General features: G+C 37.1%; 1 protein-coding gene across 3 annotated transcripts in view; it reads right to left on the bottom strand.

The window, feature by feature from the left end:
* The window catches only part of PKHD1L1 (PKHD1 like 1), a 157,735-nt gene that overhangs the window by 41,528 nt on the left and 99,973 nt on the right, over nt 1-16,234 (bottom strand). For all 3 annotated transcript variants that reach the window (XM_053896133.1, XM_019467844.2, XM_019467845.2), the window contains exons 53-58: nt 15,642-15,813; nt 12,039-12,127; nt 11,536-11,684; nt 9,412-9,541; nt 7,412-7,530; nt 6,620-6,749 (exon numbers count right to left, since the gene is read on the bottom strand). In XM_053896133.1, the coding sequence (XP_053752108.1) occupies nt 6,620-6,749; nt 7,412-7,530; nt 9,412-9,541; nt 11,536-11,684; nt 12,039-12,127; nt 15,642-15,813 (789 nt within the window). The remainder of the gene's footprint in view (nt 1-6,619; nt 6,750-7,411; nt 7,531-9,411; nt 9,542-11,535; nt 11,685-12,038; nt 12,128-15,641; nt 15,814-16,234) is intronic.

The raw sequence follows: 16,234 nt of genomic DNA, 5'->3' as shown, positions 1-16,234 counted from the left end.
GCATTCCTACCAACAGTGCAAGAGAATTCCCCTTTCCCCACATTTTCTTCAACACCTATTATTTCCTGTATTGTTAATTTTAGCCATTCTGACTTGTGTGAGGTGATATCACACCAGTTGTAGTTTTGATTTGATGATGAGTGATGTTGAGCATCTTTTGATGTGTCTTTTAGCCATCTGGATGTCTTCTTTGGAAAAATGTCTTTTCATGTTTTCTGCCTATGCTTTAATTGGATTATTTGTTTTTTAGGTGTTGAGTTGTATAAATTCTTTATATATTTTGGATACTAACCCTTTATCAGATATGCCATTATTCCCCCATTGTGCAGGATGCCTTTTAGTTTTGTTGATTGTTTCCTTCACTGTGCAGAAGCTTTTTATTTTGATGAAGTCCCAATAGTTTATTTTTACTTTTGTTTTCCTTGCCTCAGGAGATATATCTAGTAAGAAGTTGCTACGGCCTATGTCAAAGCACTTACTGCCTGTGTTCTCCTCTAGGATTTTAATGGTTTACTGTCTCACATTCAGGTTTTTAATCCATTTTGAATTTGTTTTTGTATATGGTATAAGAAAGAGGTCCTCTTTCATTCTTTTGCATGGTGCTTCCAGTTTTCCTAACATAATTTGTTGAAGAGACTTTTTCCCATTGGATATTCTTTCCCGCTTTGTTGAAGATTAGTTGACCACAGAGTTATGGGTTCATTTCTGGATTTTCTATTCTATTCCATTAATCTATGTGTCTGTATGTGTGCCAATACCATACTGTCTTAATAATTATAGCTTTGTAATATAGCTTGAAGTCCAGAATTATGATGCATCTGGCATTACTTTTCTTTTCCAAGACTGCTTTGCCTATTCAGGGTCTTTTGTGGTTCCATACAAATTTTGGGATTGTTTATTTTAGCTTTGTGAAAAATGCTGGTGGTATTTTGATAGGGATTGGATTAAAAGTATAGATTGCTTTGGGTAATATAGACATTTTAACAATATTTGCTATTCCATTGCACAAGCATGGACTGTTTTTCCATTTCTTTGTGTCTTCTTCAATTTCTTTCATCAGTGTTTTATACTTCAGAGTACAGATCTTCACCCCTTTAGTTATGTTTATTCTTAGGTATCTTATGGTTTTTGGTGCAATTGTAAATGGAACTGATTCCTTGATTTCTCTTTCTGCTGCTTCATTATTGGCGTATAGAAATGCAAAAGATTTCTGTATGTTGACTTTTGCATCTATCTTCATCAGGGATATTAGCCTGTAGTTCTCTTTTTTAGTGGAGTCTTGGTCTGGTTTTGGGATCAGGGTAAAGCTGGCCTTGTAGAATGAGTTTGTAAGTTTTCCTTCTATTTCTGTTTCCTTGGAATAGTTTGAGAAGAATAGTTATTAACTCGCTAAATGTTTGGCAGAGTTAAACTATAAAGCCATCTGGCTCAGGATGGGAGATTTATTTATTGGGAGATTTTTCACTACTGATTCAACTACTTTGCTAGTTATCAGTTTGTTCAAGCTTTCTATTTCTTCCTGTTTCAGTTTTGGTAGTACATATGTTTCTAATAATTTATCCATTTCTTCTAGGTTGTCCAATTTGTTGGCATATAATTTTCCATAATATTCTCTTACAGTTGTTTGTATTTCTGTAGTACTGGTTGTTAATTTATCCTCTCATTTGTGATTTTATATATTTGGGCCCTTTCCTCTTTTCCTTTTGATATGTCTGGTTAGGGGTTATCAATTTTATCAATTTTTTCAAAGAACCAGCTCCTGGCTTCATTGATCTGGTCTATTTTTTTAGTTTCGATATCATTTATATCTGCTTTAATCTCAATTATTTTCCTTCTGTTGGATTTTGGCTTCAATTGTTCTTTTTCTAGCTCCTTTTAGTACGAGGTTAGGTTATTTATTGGAGATTTTTCTTGCTTCTTAAAGTAGGCCTGTATTGCTATATACTTCCATCTAATGACTGCTTTTGTTGCATCCCAAGGGTTTTGGACCATCGTGTTTTCATTTTCATTTGTTTCCATGTATTTTTAATATCTTTTTTAATTTCTGTATTGATCCATTCATTTTTACCAGGATGTTCTTTAACCTCCATATATTTTTGGTCTTTCCAAAGTTTTTCTTGTGGTTGACTTCAAGTTTCATAGCATTGTGATCTGAAAATATACATGGTATGATTTCAATCTTTTTGTACTTATTGAGGCCTGATTGGTGACCCAGTATATGGTCTATTCTGGAGTTCCATGTGCACCTGAAAAGAATGTGCATTCTGCTATTTTAGGATGAAATGTTCTGAATATATCTGTTAAGTCCATCTGGTCCAGTGTGTCATTCAAAGCTATTGTTTCCTTGTTGACTTTCTGCTTAGATGATCTGTTCATTGTTGTAAGTGGGGTGTTAAAGCCCCTACTATTACTGTATTATTATCAATTAGTTCTTTATGTTTGTTCTTGTTTTATATATTTGGGTTCTTTCATGTTGGGGGCACAAATACTTACAATTATTAGATCTCGTTGGAGTGTTCCCTTTATTATGATATAGTGCTCTTCTTCATCTCTTGTTACAGTCTTTGTTTTTAAATCTAGTTTGTCTGATATAAGTATTGCTACTCTGCCTTTCTTTTGACATCCATTTGTGTGATAAATGTTTCTCCATCCCCTCACTTTCAATCTGCAAGTGTCTTTAGTTCTAAAATGAGACTCTTGTAGGCAGCATATAAATGGGTCTTTTTTTTTTAATTCATTCTGACACCCTATGTCTTTTGATTTGACTGTTTAATCCATTTACCTTCAGAGTAATTATTGATAGGTATGTATTCAGTGTCATTTTATTACTTGTTTTGTTTTGTTTCTGGAGATTTCTCTGTTCCTTTCTTGTCTTTGTCACTTTTGGTCTTTCCTTTCCACATAGAGTCCCTTTTACTATTTCTTGGAGGGCTAGTTTAATGGTCATAAAGTTCTTTAGATTTTGTTAGTCTGGGAAACTCTTTGTGTCTTTTTCTATTCTGAATGAAAGCCTTGCTGTCATAGAGTATTCTTGGCTGCAGATTTTTCCCATTCAGCATGTTGAATATATTATGCCACTCCCTTTTGGCCTGCCAGGTTTCTGTTGAGAGATCTGCAGCTAGCCTTATGAACTCTCCCTTGTAAGTTAGGGACCACTTTTGTCTTACTGCTCTTAGAATTTTTTCCTTTATCACTATATTTTGCAAATATAATTACAATATGTCTTGGTGTTGGCCTGCTTTGTTGATTTTGATGGGAATTCTCTGTGCCTCCTGGATCTGGATATCTGTTTCCTTCTCCAGATTAGGGAAATTTTCTATTATTTCCCCAAATAAATTTTCTTCCTTCTTTTCTCTCTCTTCTTTATCTGGGACTTCTATAATATAAATGTTGTTACATTTGATGGGAGTCACTGAGTTCCCTAAATCTATTCTTGTGATCCATAGTTCTTTCTCTCTTTTGTTCAGCTTTATTTTCCATTATTCTAGCTTCTATATCACTTATTCATTCCTCTTCTCCTTCTATTCTTGTGTTCATTGCTTCCAGTCAGTTGCAAATTTCAGTTATTGCATGTTTCATTTCAATTTTTTTTTAACTATTTTATATCTGTGGTAAGTCCCTTCCTGACATCTTCCATTCTTTTCCTAATCCCAGTGAGTATCCTTATGATTGTTGCTTTAAATTCTCCATCAGATATGTTATTTATATCAGTTTCACTTAGATCTCTGGATGTGACCTTATCTTTTTCTTTCATGTGGGATGAATTCCTCCATCTTGGCATTTTGTCTAAATTTCTGTCTTCTTCTTTGTGTTAGAAAAGTCTGTTATGTGTCCTGCTCCTTAGATGGTTTTATGAGGAAAAGATCATGTCTCTAGTGTCTGCTGGATGTACACTGCTATAGTGTTTTGGCTGCTATCCTTCAGGCTAGTTGTCTGCAGAGGCTCTCCTTGCCTGCAGTGGGCAGTGTTTGGTACTTGGCCATAGTGTGCCGGGTTTTAAGTAGGTTTGCTCTGGTCTGCCTGTTAAGTGAGACCTGATGCTACTTCCACTAGAACTGAAGCCCTGCAGAAGTCTCTGGTCAGGAGACATAGTATGGGCAGGAATTTCTGCTGGTCTTTTAAGGAAGGGGCCCACCATGCTGGGATTGGGGCACACTTGACTGAGAAGGGCCATACTGGTAGAGCACAGCAGTGTGGGAGCTGGTGTAAGTAGACTAGGCAACCAGTGTTGGTGCTGTGCTGTTTACTGAAGGTGGTTCTGTGTTTATGCTGAGGGACAGGGGTGGGAAATGGTGCTAGGCAGCTCCTTTGTCCCCAGAGAGGAGTCTCCAGGCACAATCCCTCTCAGGGAAGCACTCCCAAAACAGCAAATAATCTCCCTGCTGTATGTCCCAGACATTTTTCAGATTGTTGTTTCCACACTGTCTGTCCCCCACCCCCACCCCCCGGTTGTCTGCCTGCCTTCACTTCAGGAGCAGGGTAGTGCCCTCAGGGCTCTATCCCAGGCAAGCCTGCTGACTTTTAAAACTCCAGGCTTTAGGAACATGGTGTGATGGGGACCTGCACTGGTCTTCTGAGGGAGAGGCCCACCGCCCTGTGACTGAGGCTGGCTTGACCAAGAAGGGCAGTCCCGCCAGAGCACAGGGGTGTGGGACTCGGAAGAGGCAGGCCAGGCAGCCAGTGTCAGAGACCAGCTGTATGTGGCTCTGCAGCTATGCTGAGGGACAGGGAAGGGAAACGAGGCCCCTGGATGGCTGAGACAGAGACGCATCTCCATGAATTCTACCTTTCACAGAACTGCTCCAAGAAGAGGGAACAGTCTCTCCCTGTGTTTTAGGCATTCCTCAGATTCTGCCAGCTGCCTCCCAGGTTGTTTGCCTGCCTTCTTTCCAGGAGCAGGGTAGAACCTTCAGGGCTTTATACAAGCCATGCCCACATACCTTTAAAACTCTAGTCTTCCAGACCTGCTGGTTGCAAAAACTCATGAAAATCAGCCCCTCTGTTTTCCTAGGCAATAACTTTGAGGAAGTGTTCTCCTCGTGCTTACCCCTGTGTGCTATGCTCTCTCTTGCCTTTCTCCATGACCAGGGCTCCCTCCTCTCCACAGCACCTCCACAGTGATTCGTTTCTCTTCTAACCCATGTCTCTGCACCTCCTACTTTCTTTCTCCATGTGGCCTCTCTGTCTAGTTGTAGAGTTTGTTCTGTCAGTCTTCAGGTTGATTTCTTGGGTATTCAGAATGATTTGACAGTTATCTAGTTGTGTTCAAGGGACACGATGAGTCTATAGCATCTTCCTATTACGTTGCCATCTTAGATCCCCCCATAATACTTTTTAATTTATAAAATGAAATAAATAAAAAGCATTTCTTCTGTTTACACCAAAAGTATGATTATAATCAGCAATTATGAAGTTATTGTTTACTTGGTAGTAACAATACCAATATTGTAGTAATAATAACAATAACTTCAAATTATAAATTAAATCACTGTTGTAAGGCCAAGTTGAGAAAATGAAGTAGAGAAGTAAAATAATTTGTCCAAGGTCATATGGATAATCAGAAGCACACAGATATTATCTTTTATGATGCCTGAACTTTGGTTTGTTCCAATTTTCCTATAGCATATTTTATACTGATCACATTTTTTTACAAATGTGTAGTAGCATATCAAGCGCAGTCTATACACTTATATCTTAATGATTTGTAAAATATAATCTAAATTACATTCTACACTTCTAGAACTCTTACTCAAAATTTTAAGGCAAGCAGGTGTATTTCAACAGAAATAAATGTTTGGTAGTTTAAATGAAAGAATCTATAATGTCAAACTTATAAAAACAACTTGTTTTATAATTACAGTGTTGGTCAACAAGCTTTTTCCTTTTGATTTAAAAAAATGTGTGACATAGAATGATAGATACATATGCTTCCATCAAAATACTGTCATTAAAATTTCTTTGAAGTTTCTTTTCCATGAACGTCAAACATCTGCCTATCAATCATGCCACATTATAGCTGAAGTTCTCATGAGTACCAGAAGCATCTGTATGGCTTTTCTAACATAACACCCCTCTCTGCTACCACTTTCTTAGATTCAGATGAAAGTAGAATGTCAAATGGGGAAAGAGTGGGTGCTGGGATAGCCCTGATCCTGTAAGTTGAAAGATCATCTTCAGATGATTCTGATGAATTCCTTCTATCCTTGAGAATTATGGTTCTACCATTTTGTTGTAGCTTTTCTAAATGCAGTTATAGGTGAGAAATGTGTTAACAAAACAAATTGGGACAAAGATTCTCTTGGCTCAAGGGTTCTCAAAATTCACGTGGATGAGAATCACCTAGAAGCTTGCTTAAAACAGAAAGTGCTAACTTTACCCCCATGGGACGTTACATGTTAGTCTTTGCTGAATATTTGCTGAATGAATGAATGCATATAGCAGGGACTATTGGAAGCCAATACAGTAGTGCCCCTTGGGTACTAGTACCAATCAGAGTGAAATGTTCCTCAAAAATGTTAGATTTTTAAATCAAATAGTTGTAATTACAAAGGAGATCACTAAAAATGTGGACATTTCAAGGCATGTTAATTACATATCTATTTAAAGAACAGCTACTTACCAAGGTGAGTGTAGGAAAGGGTATCATTGAGAATCAGAATTTTCTGGTCATGCAGGACTTTAATGATACTTCTAGTTTCTGTCTGGTGGAAATCATAGCTTGTAGTTGTTATCACAATCTCTTCTCCCTCCTTAGAAAAATTCAAGTGCCAAATTCAAGAACAATTTTCAAAATAGGTTTCTATTTCTTAATAATAACTTTTAAAATTCTAATTTAATTTATATCTGATTAGCAACATGGTATTATCGGAAAGAACAAACATACATTGAGGTCTCTAAAAATAAATATGCTTGTGTTTGATATTAAGAATTCTAAATTATGATTTATCTCAACATCTCCTCAAATTTAATTCAGTTACTAAATAAAATCACAGGCAATATACTTTTAAGAAATTAAATAGATCAAAGCAAATATATTCATATTTATATTAAAAACTGGTCAGTACAATATTCTTAAATTTTGCCAGTTTTTTTAATATAATTAACTATTACTTGATATTCCTGAAATATGGGAAAGACACACATAAAAAATTTTTTTCCATTCAAAAACTTTCATATTTTCCTTTCATAACTAAAGATAAATAGTGTTCTTTATATATTCTGAAGGACCTTTAAAATCCCAATTTTTAAATGCCTACTATCAGGTCAGCTTCTGAGTGCAAGTTAATGCAAAATATATGTTTCTTATCTGATCAATCCTATGGAAAAAAAATGTGCATGAGAATAAAAAAGAAACCTTTGTAAGTTGACCCACTGTGTGTATTCAGTTCCCACCACTTAATATTTCCTGTACCTGCCAATCCACAGCATCCATTAGAGATAGGACTTTGGAACCAGCCTCTGCAGTTTCTGAGAGCTTAGTTTTATATATTGAACGTGGAAATCCATGAAGATCCAGCTCACCAAACACCCCTGAAATAGAAAAGCTTCTATTTATTCACCACATAGTACTGAGTTAGGTGCTAAGATAAAATGAAACCATTCATTTTAATAAATGATTGGATATTTTAGAATGAATGGAATGAAGTTGGATATCTGCTCAGGGTTATACAAGATGGCTTTGGCTCTTTGAGCCACTTCTAGGAATCTGGTCCATAGAAATTAAAGCCAGCGCACAAGGATACATGAATGAGAATGCCCACCATAATCCTAGAAGATATTGGAAAAATGGAATAAATCTAAATGTACATCAATAAGAGAATGATGGAATAAATTATAATATACTAATACATTAGGGTAATATGCTATAAAAAGACAGAGTGTTATCTGTAAATATTGACGTAGAAAGATATCCATAACATGTTAACTGAGAAAGAAAACTGCATAGGAATATATTTAGTTTGACCATGTTTTTGTAAAAGGCACAATACTATAACCACAAATCAATATATGCAATATGAATGTACACATATATAAAGAACATGAGAAGACATGTAAAAACTGCTAATTTTTTACATGATACTAGATACTAGTTTCCTCATGATGGGGTAGTATTGGAAAGATGTATACTTTTTCTTAATATTTTTTATTGATATCGTTTATGTTGTTTGAAATGTTACTTTTGAAACAAAAAAATAAACACATAAAAGCAAGTTCTTTTTAAGATGGAATTTGTCTGCCTTGGAACACTTACCAGTGGAGAGCTGACTCCTTCAGTCAAAGCCATTTTTTATGCCCCTATTTACTGATGGTCACTGTTTAGAAATTGTATGGCAAAGCGACTGCAGCACATGCTTGTATGTATCTTTCCAACAGATATGCAGCAGTGTTAATAAACTTGGTTATTAATCATGACCAAATAAACCCTCTCAGTTCCTTTACTTTCCAGGCTCAGATAGGAATACGTACAGCCATACACATCCAACAGGAAAGTATAAAGTTCAGCAACAGTTGTGACTGGATAACTGATGGCAGTCAACTGATTCACAGATTATTAACACTATAAGTAGAATAATGTGTAGAAAAGTTACCTTTTAAGGGAAAAGCACTAAGATATGAGAAAGTATGATTATTTATAAAAAGAGACAGTTATAAAGAAAACCAGATTGGAGAAATAATACACATATGGAGAGATTAATGTTAATTTTGCAATGAATTATATTTTGGTTTCAAATACGCACATCTATACCTATTTTAGTGTGACATGATTTATTTAAACATTTTTAAATTTATTTTTATAATGCTTTACTATAAATAAATGTCTGTAAAGTCTGCTGATACCATAACATCATGAACTGGTAAGTATTTTAGTGCCATATGTCTTAAAATAGATTCTCAGGGCACCTGGGTGGCTGAGTTGGTTGAGCGTCTGACTTCAGCTCAGGTCATGGTCTTGTGGTTTGTGAGTTCGAGCCCTGCATCGGGCTCTGTGCTGACAGCTCAGAGCCTAGGGCCTGCTTCAGATTCTGTGTCTCCCTCTCTCTGACCCTGCCCCGCTCATACTCTGTCTCTGTCTCTCTCTCTCTCTCAAGAATAAATAAACATTAGGGGCGCCTGGGAGGCTCGGTTGGTTAAGCGTCCGACTTCGGCTCAGGTCATGATGTCACGGTCTGTGGGTTCTAGCCCCGCGTCGGGCTCTGAGCTGACAGCTCAGAGCCTGAAGCCCGTTTCAGATTCTGTGTCTCCCTCTCTCTGTGACCCTCCCCTGTTCATGCTCTGTCTCTCTCTGTCTCAAAAATAAATAAACGTTAAAAAAAAAAATTAAAAAAAAAAAGAATAAATAAACATTAAAAAAATTAAAAAAAATAGATTTTCAAAACTGACATGATACTTTTGGTATCTGGAAATACATACCTAAGACCTTTGATCCTTGATTTGGTCCTTCTGGAAGTGCCCAGTCTGGAGTAGAATGATTTCCTCTAAGAACAATCTGTAATTCTCCTTTAAAAGGGTTATCTTCCCAGCCACCAATCAATCTACCTCCCTGCAGTGAAGCAGAAAATTGTTAATACTTAAAAATTGGGCAGAAAAAAATTTCACCCATAAAAATGGAATTAGAAAGATACTGGTAGCCTCCTCTAGTAAAAATGAATGAAATTTGTTATACAAAGAACAGTATTGTATCTGGAAGCGACCTTGATTTAACCCTGTCACTTTGGGATAGGCTGCTTAAATGATTTTTCAAAGTCGGACTTACTAGCTACTTATTGTCAGCACTGTCTTAAAGCTGAGACCTGCTTAGACCTAAACTAGTGCTACTGGACAGATGACGTTTTATTTTAGCACAATATGACATATATGAAGTACACTCCTCACACTTAATTCCAAGCTGTGCCCATTAGGAGGCCTCATTGTTTTGTTTTTTCAAATTTTTATTTAAATTTTAGTTAACATATAGTGTAATACTGGTTTAAGTAGTAGAATTTAGCGATTCATCACTTACATACAATATCTACTACAAGTGCCCTCCTTAATGCCCATCATCCATTTAGCCTACCCCCCACCCATCTCCCTCTGTCAACCCTGTTTGTTCTCTTAATGGTTTGTTTCCCTCTCTCCCTCTTTTTTTTTCCCCCTTTCCCCTATGTTCATCTATTTCGTTTCTTAAGGAGCCCTCTTTGTTGATAATAATAGCTACTACTAAATGCTTGCTGATTCTCTGCCAGGCATAATGTGTAAGGCTTTACATACATTATATCATTTGACCTTTACACTAAGCCCATGAATTGCTGTTATTATTCTCACTTGATAGCGAGAAAACTGTTGCTAAAAGCGGTCAAATAACTTACCCAAGGTTCCCAACTGAGGTAAGGACTCAGTCGTACCTTTAATTTACCTCAAAGCTCATGCATCTAAATACTAAAATACTGCATATCTTTAAAGCAGTAAAGGCCTAGTTTTAGCAAAGAAAAGTTACTACTACTTTTATTTTCTTGGGACACTTAACAGCTTTTTGGCTAGGCCATTCTTTTTAATTAACAATAAAAACTGACAGAACAATTCAACCAATTATACTGTTACATATTCAAGACAGTCTGAGCTTTATGAGAGAATGAGGTGATTGTTCCAAACAACTGAAATATTTTTAGTAATCTTCTCCTGTTGTCATAATTCCATCTATGTCCATTCATTTTAAAAAACACTGTTTTCTTAAAAAAAGAAAAGGTTTATGGGGCGCCTGGGTGGCTCAGTTGGTTAAGCATCCGACTTCGGCTCAGGTCACGATCTCGCGGTCCGTGAGTTCGAGCCCCATGTCGGGCTCTGGGCTGATGGCTCAGAGCCTGGAGCCTGCTTCCGATTCTGTCTCCCTCTCTCTCTGCCCCTCCCCCATTCACGCTCTGTCTCTCTCTGTCTCAAAAATAAAATAAACATTAATGTTAAAAAAATTAAAAAAAAAGAAAAAGAAAAGGTTTAAATTTTTTATTTTTTTCCACAACTCCTGGAATCGGATTCTCTGGTTGTTGGAGCAAGTTGTGGGTTTAGCTTTACCTAACAATAATACAAATATTCTACGTAGGATTAAAAATGGGCAAACTTCACAGTAAAAAGTAGCATAATTACTCCCTAAGGAATGTGTGGCCACCAGTTTAAAGGGCAGCAGAAATATATTGGACTTAATCATAGGTTAGAGCCAGTTGTGTTTTTTATTCACATCGATGGAACATATGTTCTTATAATTTTTTTAATGTTAACTTATTTGAGAGAGAGAGAGAGAGAGAGAGAGAGAGACAGAAAGGGAACGGGGAAAGAGCAGAGAGAGAGGGAGACACAGAATCTGAAGCAGACTCCAGGCTGTAAGCTGTCAGCACAGAGCCTGACGCGAGGCTAGAACTCACAAACTATGAGATCATGACCTGAGCTGAAGTCTGACGCTTAACCGACTGAGCCACCCAGGCACCCCTATAATTTTTTCAGTAAATCTCCAACATCCTAGAATTAGACTAATAAAGGTATAAATTGTAAGACCCTTCCTCCTACCTGAAGCAATATGTAGGTAGCATTTAGAACAACTTTTCTGTAAGAAGACTCTGCAGCTCCCACACTGTGTTTATCTTCCAGTTCTAGAACTCCCCAAATAATGAGACTTTCCATTGGCGGAATATCTGTGTCTGCTACAATCCATGTTCCTATAAAACAATGCTTTATTATGAGAAATATAACATAATCCATAAACTATTGCCTGTAGATACAAACAATGACAACCTTATCAGTGAGCCCTGGTTTTGAAGTTTGCAACCCTTTTTCCACACAATGACTTATTCTTCTCTCTCCCAGGAAATGTTATCCTTAATCTTCAGGTTGAAATCCACATAAAACCCAGAGGCTAGGTCTGGTACCCAGGACACAATAATAGAATCCATCTCTTCACATTTGCTCTTTCCCCAAGGTGTGCTGCTTAAAGGTGGAATGTAACTATTGTCGTATCTATCCTAACGTCACATAAATATAGGCATTTCATTTACTTACATTTATATACTTACCTTCAGGAATAACCACATTTGCCCCTGGGTGAGGTATGGTATAATTATTTTCTCGAGATGATTGCCAAAAAGAATCATTTGACCATAAGCTGAAAAGAGAAGAGAAATGATTCCATTAAGTACTATCTCTATATACTTAATGACCATCTCCTTAGGGTGTACCACTATAATAGATGTTTCGGGGATGACAGAATGTAAATTAGAGAATTTATACATTGTCACTAAGCAGATGAGCTGATAGGTGCAATTGGTAGGACACTTAACACATATGACTACATATACAGCTTTTTTTTTTCTCCATTGAAGAAAACTTCCTTTCCATCTACAATCTGAATCACTTTTTCTCCCACTAAATCCTCATTGTAATACCCTCATTTTGGCTAAGATGTAAATTACTTAATTTCCTTATAAGATTTCACATGACAGAAAGTGAAAAGAAATGTATCCTGGGGCACCTGGGTAGCTTAGTCAGTTAAGCACCCAACTCTTGATTTCAGCCCAGGTCATGATCTTGCAATTCATGAGTTTGAGCCCTGCAATTGGGCTCTGTGTCAGCATGGAGCCTGCTTGAGATTCTCTCTCTCTCTCTCTCTCTCTCTCTCTGCCCCTCTCTGGCTCACTCTCTCTTTCTCTTTCTCTCAAAAAATAAAATATTTTTTTTAAAAAGAAAAGGAATGTATCCTTTGTCCATTTAAAGACCCTTACATGTGGTGCTACTGCATGGGGAAAGGGGAAATAGGATATGGTCAGTTAGATTCTGTGAAGGGAGGGATGGAATTGGCGATGTGAATTGGCAACGATGAGTCAATGAGGTTAAGCCCCTGGGCTGGAGTCAGGGATGGTAGGTGTACAACCAGAGTGAGGGTTATGTTAAACTGAAATAGATATAAAAAGTGCTTTGGGGGAGAGGCAGTCTCCTCTTTTCATCACTATACTTTCCAGAAACCACCTCAAGTCCAAATTGTTGTAAAGAATATTATTATAAAGTTGATGATATTTTCCTACTGGAAAACATTCACAATCAGTGGTTGCTTCCTTAACTAGTAAAAACTTTAAAAATTCTATGATACTTGGGCGCCTGGGTGGCGCAGTCGGTTAAGCGTCCGACTTCAGCCAGGTCACGATCTCGCGGTCCGTGAGTTCGAGCCCCGCGTCGGGCTCTGGGCTGATGGCTCGGAGCCTGGAGCCTGTTTCCGATTCTGTGTCTCCCTCTCTCTCTGCCCCTTCCCCGTTCATGCTCTGTCTCTCTCTGTCCCAAAAATAAATAAAAAACGTTGAAAAAAAAAAAATTAAAAAAATTCTATGATACTAATTCTGGAATTCTGAAAAAGGGTCAATATACAGTTTGGTTAAAACTGTACTTGTAGTATACATTTGAATTACTAATTTTATCATTAAGAAATGTGTTAATCAAAAATTCTGTTATAAAAATTTGTTTTAATAGTTTTAAAAGTGAGGTTAGCAGCTAGACTTACAATAATACATTATTCTTCAAGAAGCAATTTTAGGGAAGGTTTGTTTAAGGTTGTATCTTTCTAACTAAATAACCTGGCCAGCATTGTACAGATTGGATAATTGATTTTATCTAGCTCTTCTCAAGATTAATAGCCTTTCATTCTTACCCCTACCAGCACTATACCATGCATTTTATACATTCTTCTTCTTACTGCCCATTGTTATAATCAATGAAATGAAGCCTAATACTTCTTAAACTAAGCATATGTGTGTTGAATAGCTAGAGCTTTACATCCTAATCTTGAGGTACCAGCTCTGGATCAAGATTCTGTTTGTTTTTACTGATAGCATTATCTGCATAATACTAATTAACAAATCCAATTATAGCCATTTCTAGAGAGAGCAGAACTCATACTATGAAAGGGAAAAACCCTTATATAAGACTTATTCACGTAGCATAACAACATATTCCTCTATCACATCCTGGTCTAGACCAATCTAAACCTATTTTTTCTACCCTAGACTACATAAGGGCTTTTTGGTCAATAACCCTGATGGCCCATGTCTCTTACAAAGCTCTCTAGAGTCTTTTCATGAGCCTTACTTCACTGTCCCTCTGTAATGCTGACAGAGTAGCAAAAGTGGTCTTTCCAAAATGCAATTTGGAGTATGTTACTTCTCAGCTGAAAATCATTTAAAAGCTTCTACTTCTTAATACTAACTGCCTGCCTGAGCTGAATGGTCTGATGTCTACCTGTTTCCAACAATATTTCCAGGCTACTCTCCTCTGCTCACCAGGGTCCAGCCATGCTGATTTTCTCTCTGTTCCTAGATATACCACACTCTTTCCCACTTCAGGGCCAAGATGCTTCCTTGGCTTAGAACACTCCACTCCCACCCTTCCCATGGTCTTCTCTTCCTCACCCTTTGGCTCTCAGCTGGAATTTCCCATCCTTTCTAACCATTCCACCCAAAGGAGGTCCCTGTCATGTTGCTCTCTGTCCCAGCCCCTAACCATTGCCCTTATAACCTTTATTACAACTTACACTCATGTGCTTTATTTTCTCTTTACTTTTTTGTTTCTTTGCTTTCTTTCTTTTGTTTCTTTGTTTCTTTTCTTTGTTTCTTTGCTATCAAAGAGATAGATGTTGGCATCTATCTCTTTGGATAGAATGTGAGTGCAATGAGGGCAGGGACCACATCTTTGTTGTTTACAATGGACTCCCCAATGCTCAGCACAGTGTCTGGGGCATAGCAGGTGCTCAGCACATTTTTTTTTAATGATTGGGTTAATATATAAACAAATTCAATTATTCTTTTTGTATAGTAGCTACTGTAGTATGTCTATATTTTGAAATGTAATTCACCTAATAAGAAATATTGAGGCATACTTGATGCATAGTAGTAGGCTCTTAAGTGCCCACTAAATGTTAGCTTTTATCATCACTAACATTATTTTTATGATTACTTGTCCATAAAGGACAAAAATAACATAAAATCAGGATCATACCTTTAAGGGTCTTAAAGGCTAGTACAGTCATCACATACTAGTTCCATGATGTATGGTAATTGCTATAATACAAGGTAGAGATGACATTTCACATGAGACATAAAGGTAAAGGTCTATGTAAGTTTCAAAGACAGAAAAATCATTTTTAACTAGGAGAATGAACATACATTAGGGAATCAAACATTTGAACTAAAATAAGTTGTATTACAAGATTTGGCCATGATAGTTATTCTAGACAAAGAAGACATGACCTGCTAAGAAAGCATTGGATTAATGAGGAGACTTAGTTTCTGGTGCTATTCTGAAAGTGTCATCAAAAGTTTTGTGAAGTCGCATAATTCACTAAAGGTCATTGGTGCCCGCTTTCTCACATATATAATAAGTGAGTTGGCCTAGCAATCCATATCTAACATTCTGCAAGTTTGAGATTACCAGTAACATTCACACATAATTTTTGTGAGACATTTCCATTTTCTCATCAGGGTGGTTATAAGGCCCAAGTGAAGTAATGAGTGTGGACATGCCTGGTGACTTACAAGGCATTGTGTAGGTCCAGGGCATTATTTTCTCAACCAAGAGTGAGGTGTGAAAACCATCAAGTGCTATCAAAGGTATTAACAAACAAAAGGCCTGTATACTTATATGTGGCTGGTCGCTTCCTGGGATTTGGTTTTCTTGATGGGGGATGTACAGGAAAGCAATCCTGGAGAATGCAGCAGTAAGCTTGGAAATTAATAATAACATCTTTCACATCAGGATCCAGGGTCCCAGAAATGGGCTGGCTCTGCTGAAGTTCATTTCTTCCTGACACTGGAGGTGAAGGAAAGTATTTTAAATTAATATGATGATCAGGGCACCTGGGTGGCTCTAGTGGTTAAGTGTCTGGCTTCAGCTCAGTTCCTGATCTCAGGGTTCATGAGTTTGAGCCCCACATCAGGCTGTCTGCTGTCAGTGTGGAGCCTGCTTCAGATCATCTGTCTCCCTCTCTCTCTGCTCCTCCTCCCATTTGTGCTCTCTCTCAAAAATAAATAAACATTTAAAAAAAAATTTAAAAACAGTAAATTCATAAGATGACTAAAGAACTTGAATGTAGACAAAACCATGGCAACTTGAAAATATTCTTTAGATAGTAGCTTGGTAGAGCTCAAACGTATGCAATACATATGGAAAAATTCTGATGAAATGCACATGTCTTATTGAGAAGCAAACTGTCTTGACAAAACAAGTATTC

The sequence above is a fragment of the Panthera pardus genome, unplaced genomic scaffold (genome assembly GCF_024362965.1).
Source record: "Panthera pardus isolate Hobbes unplaced genomic scaffold, ASM2436296v1 HiC_scaffold_7, whole genome shotgun sequence".
Taxonomy (NCBI): Eukaryota; Metazoa; Chordata; class Mammalia; order Carnivora; family Felidae; genus Panthera; species Panthera pardus.
The sequence above is the reverse complement of the archived record's forward strand: the minus strand, read 5'-3'. Positions and strand labels throughout refer to the sequence as shown.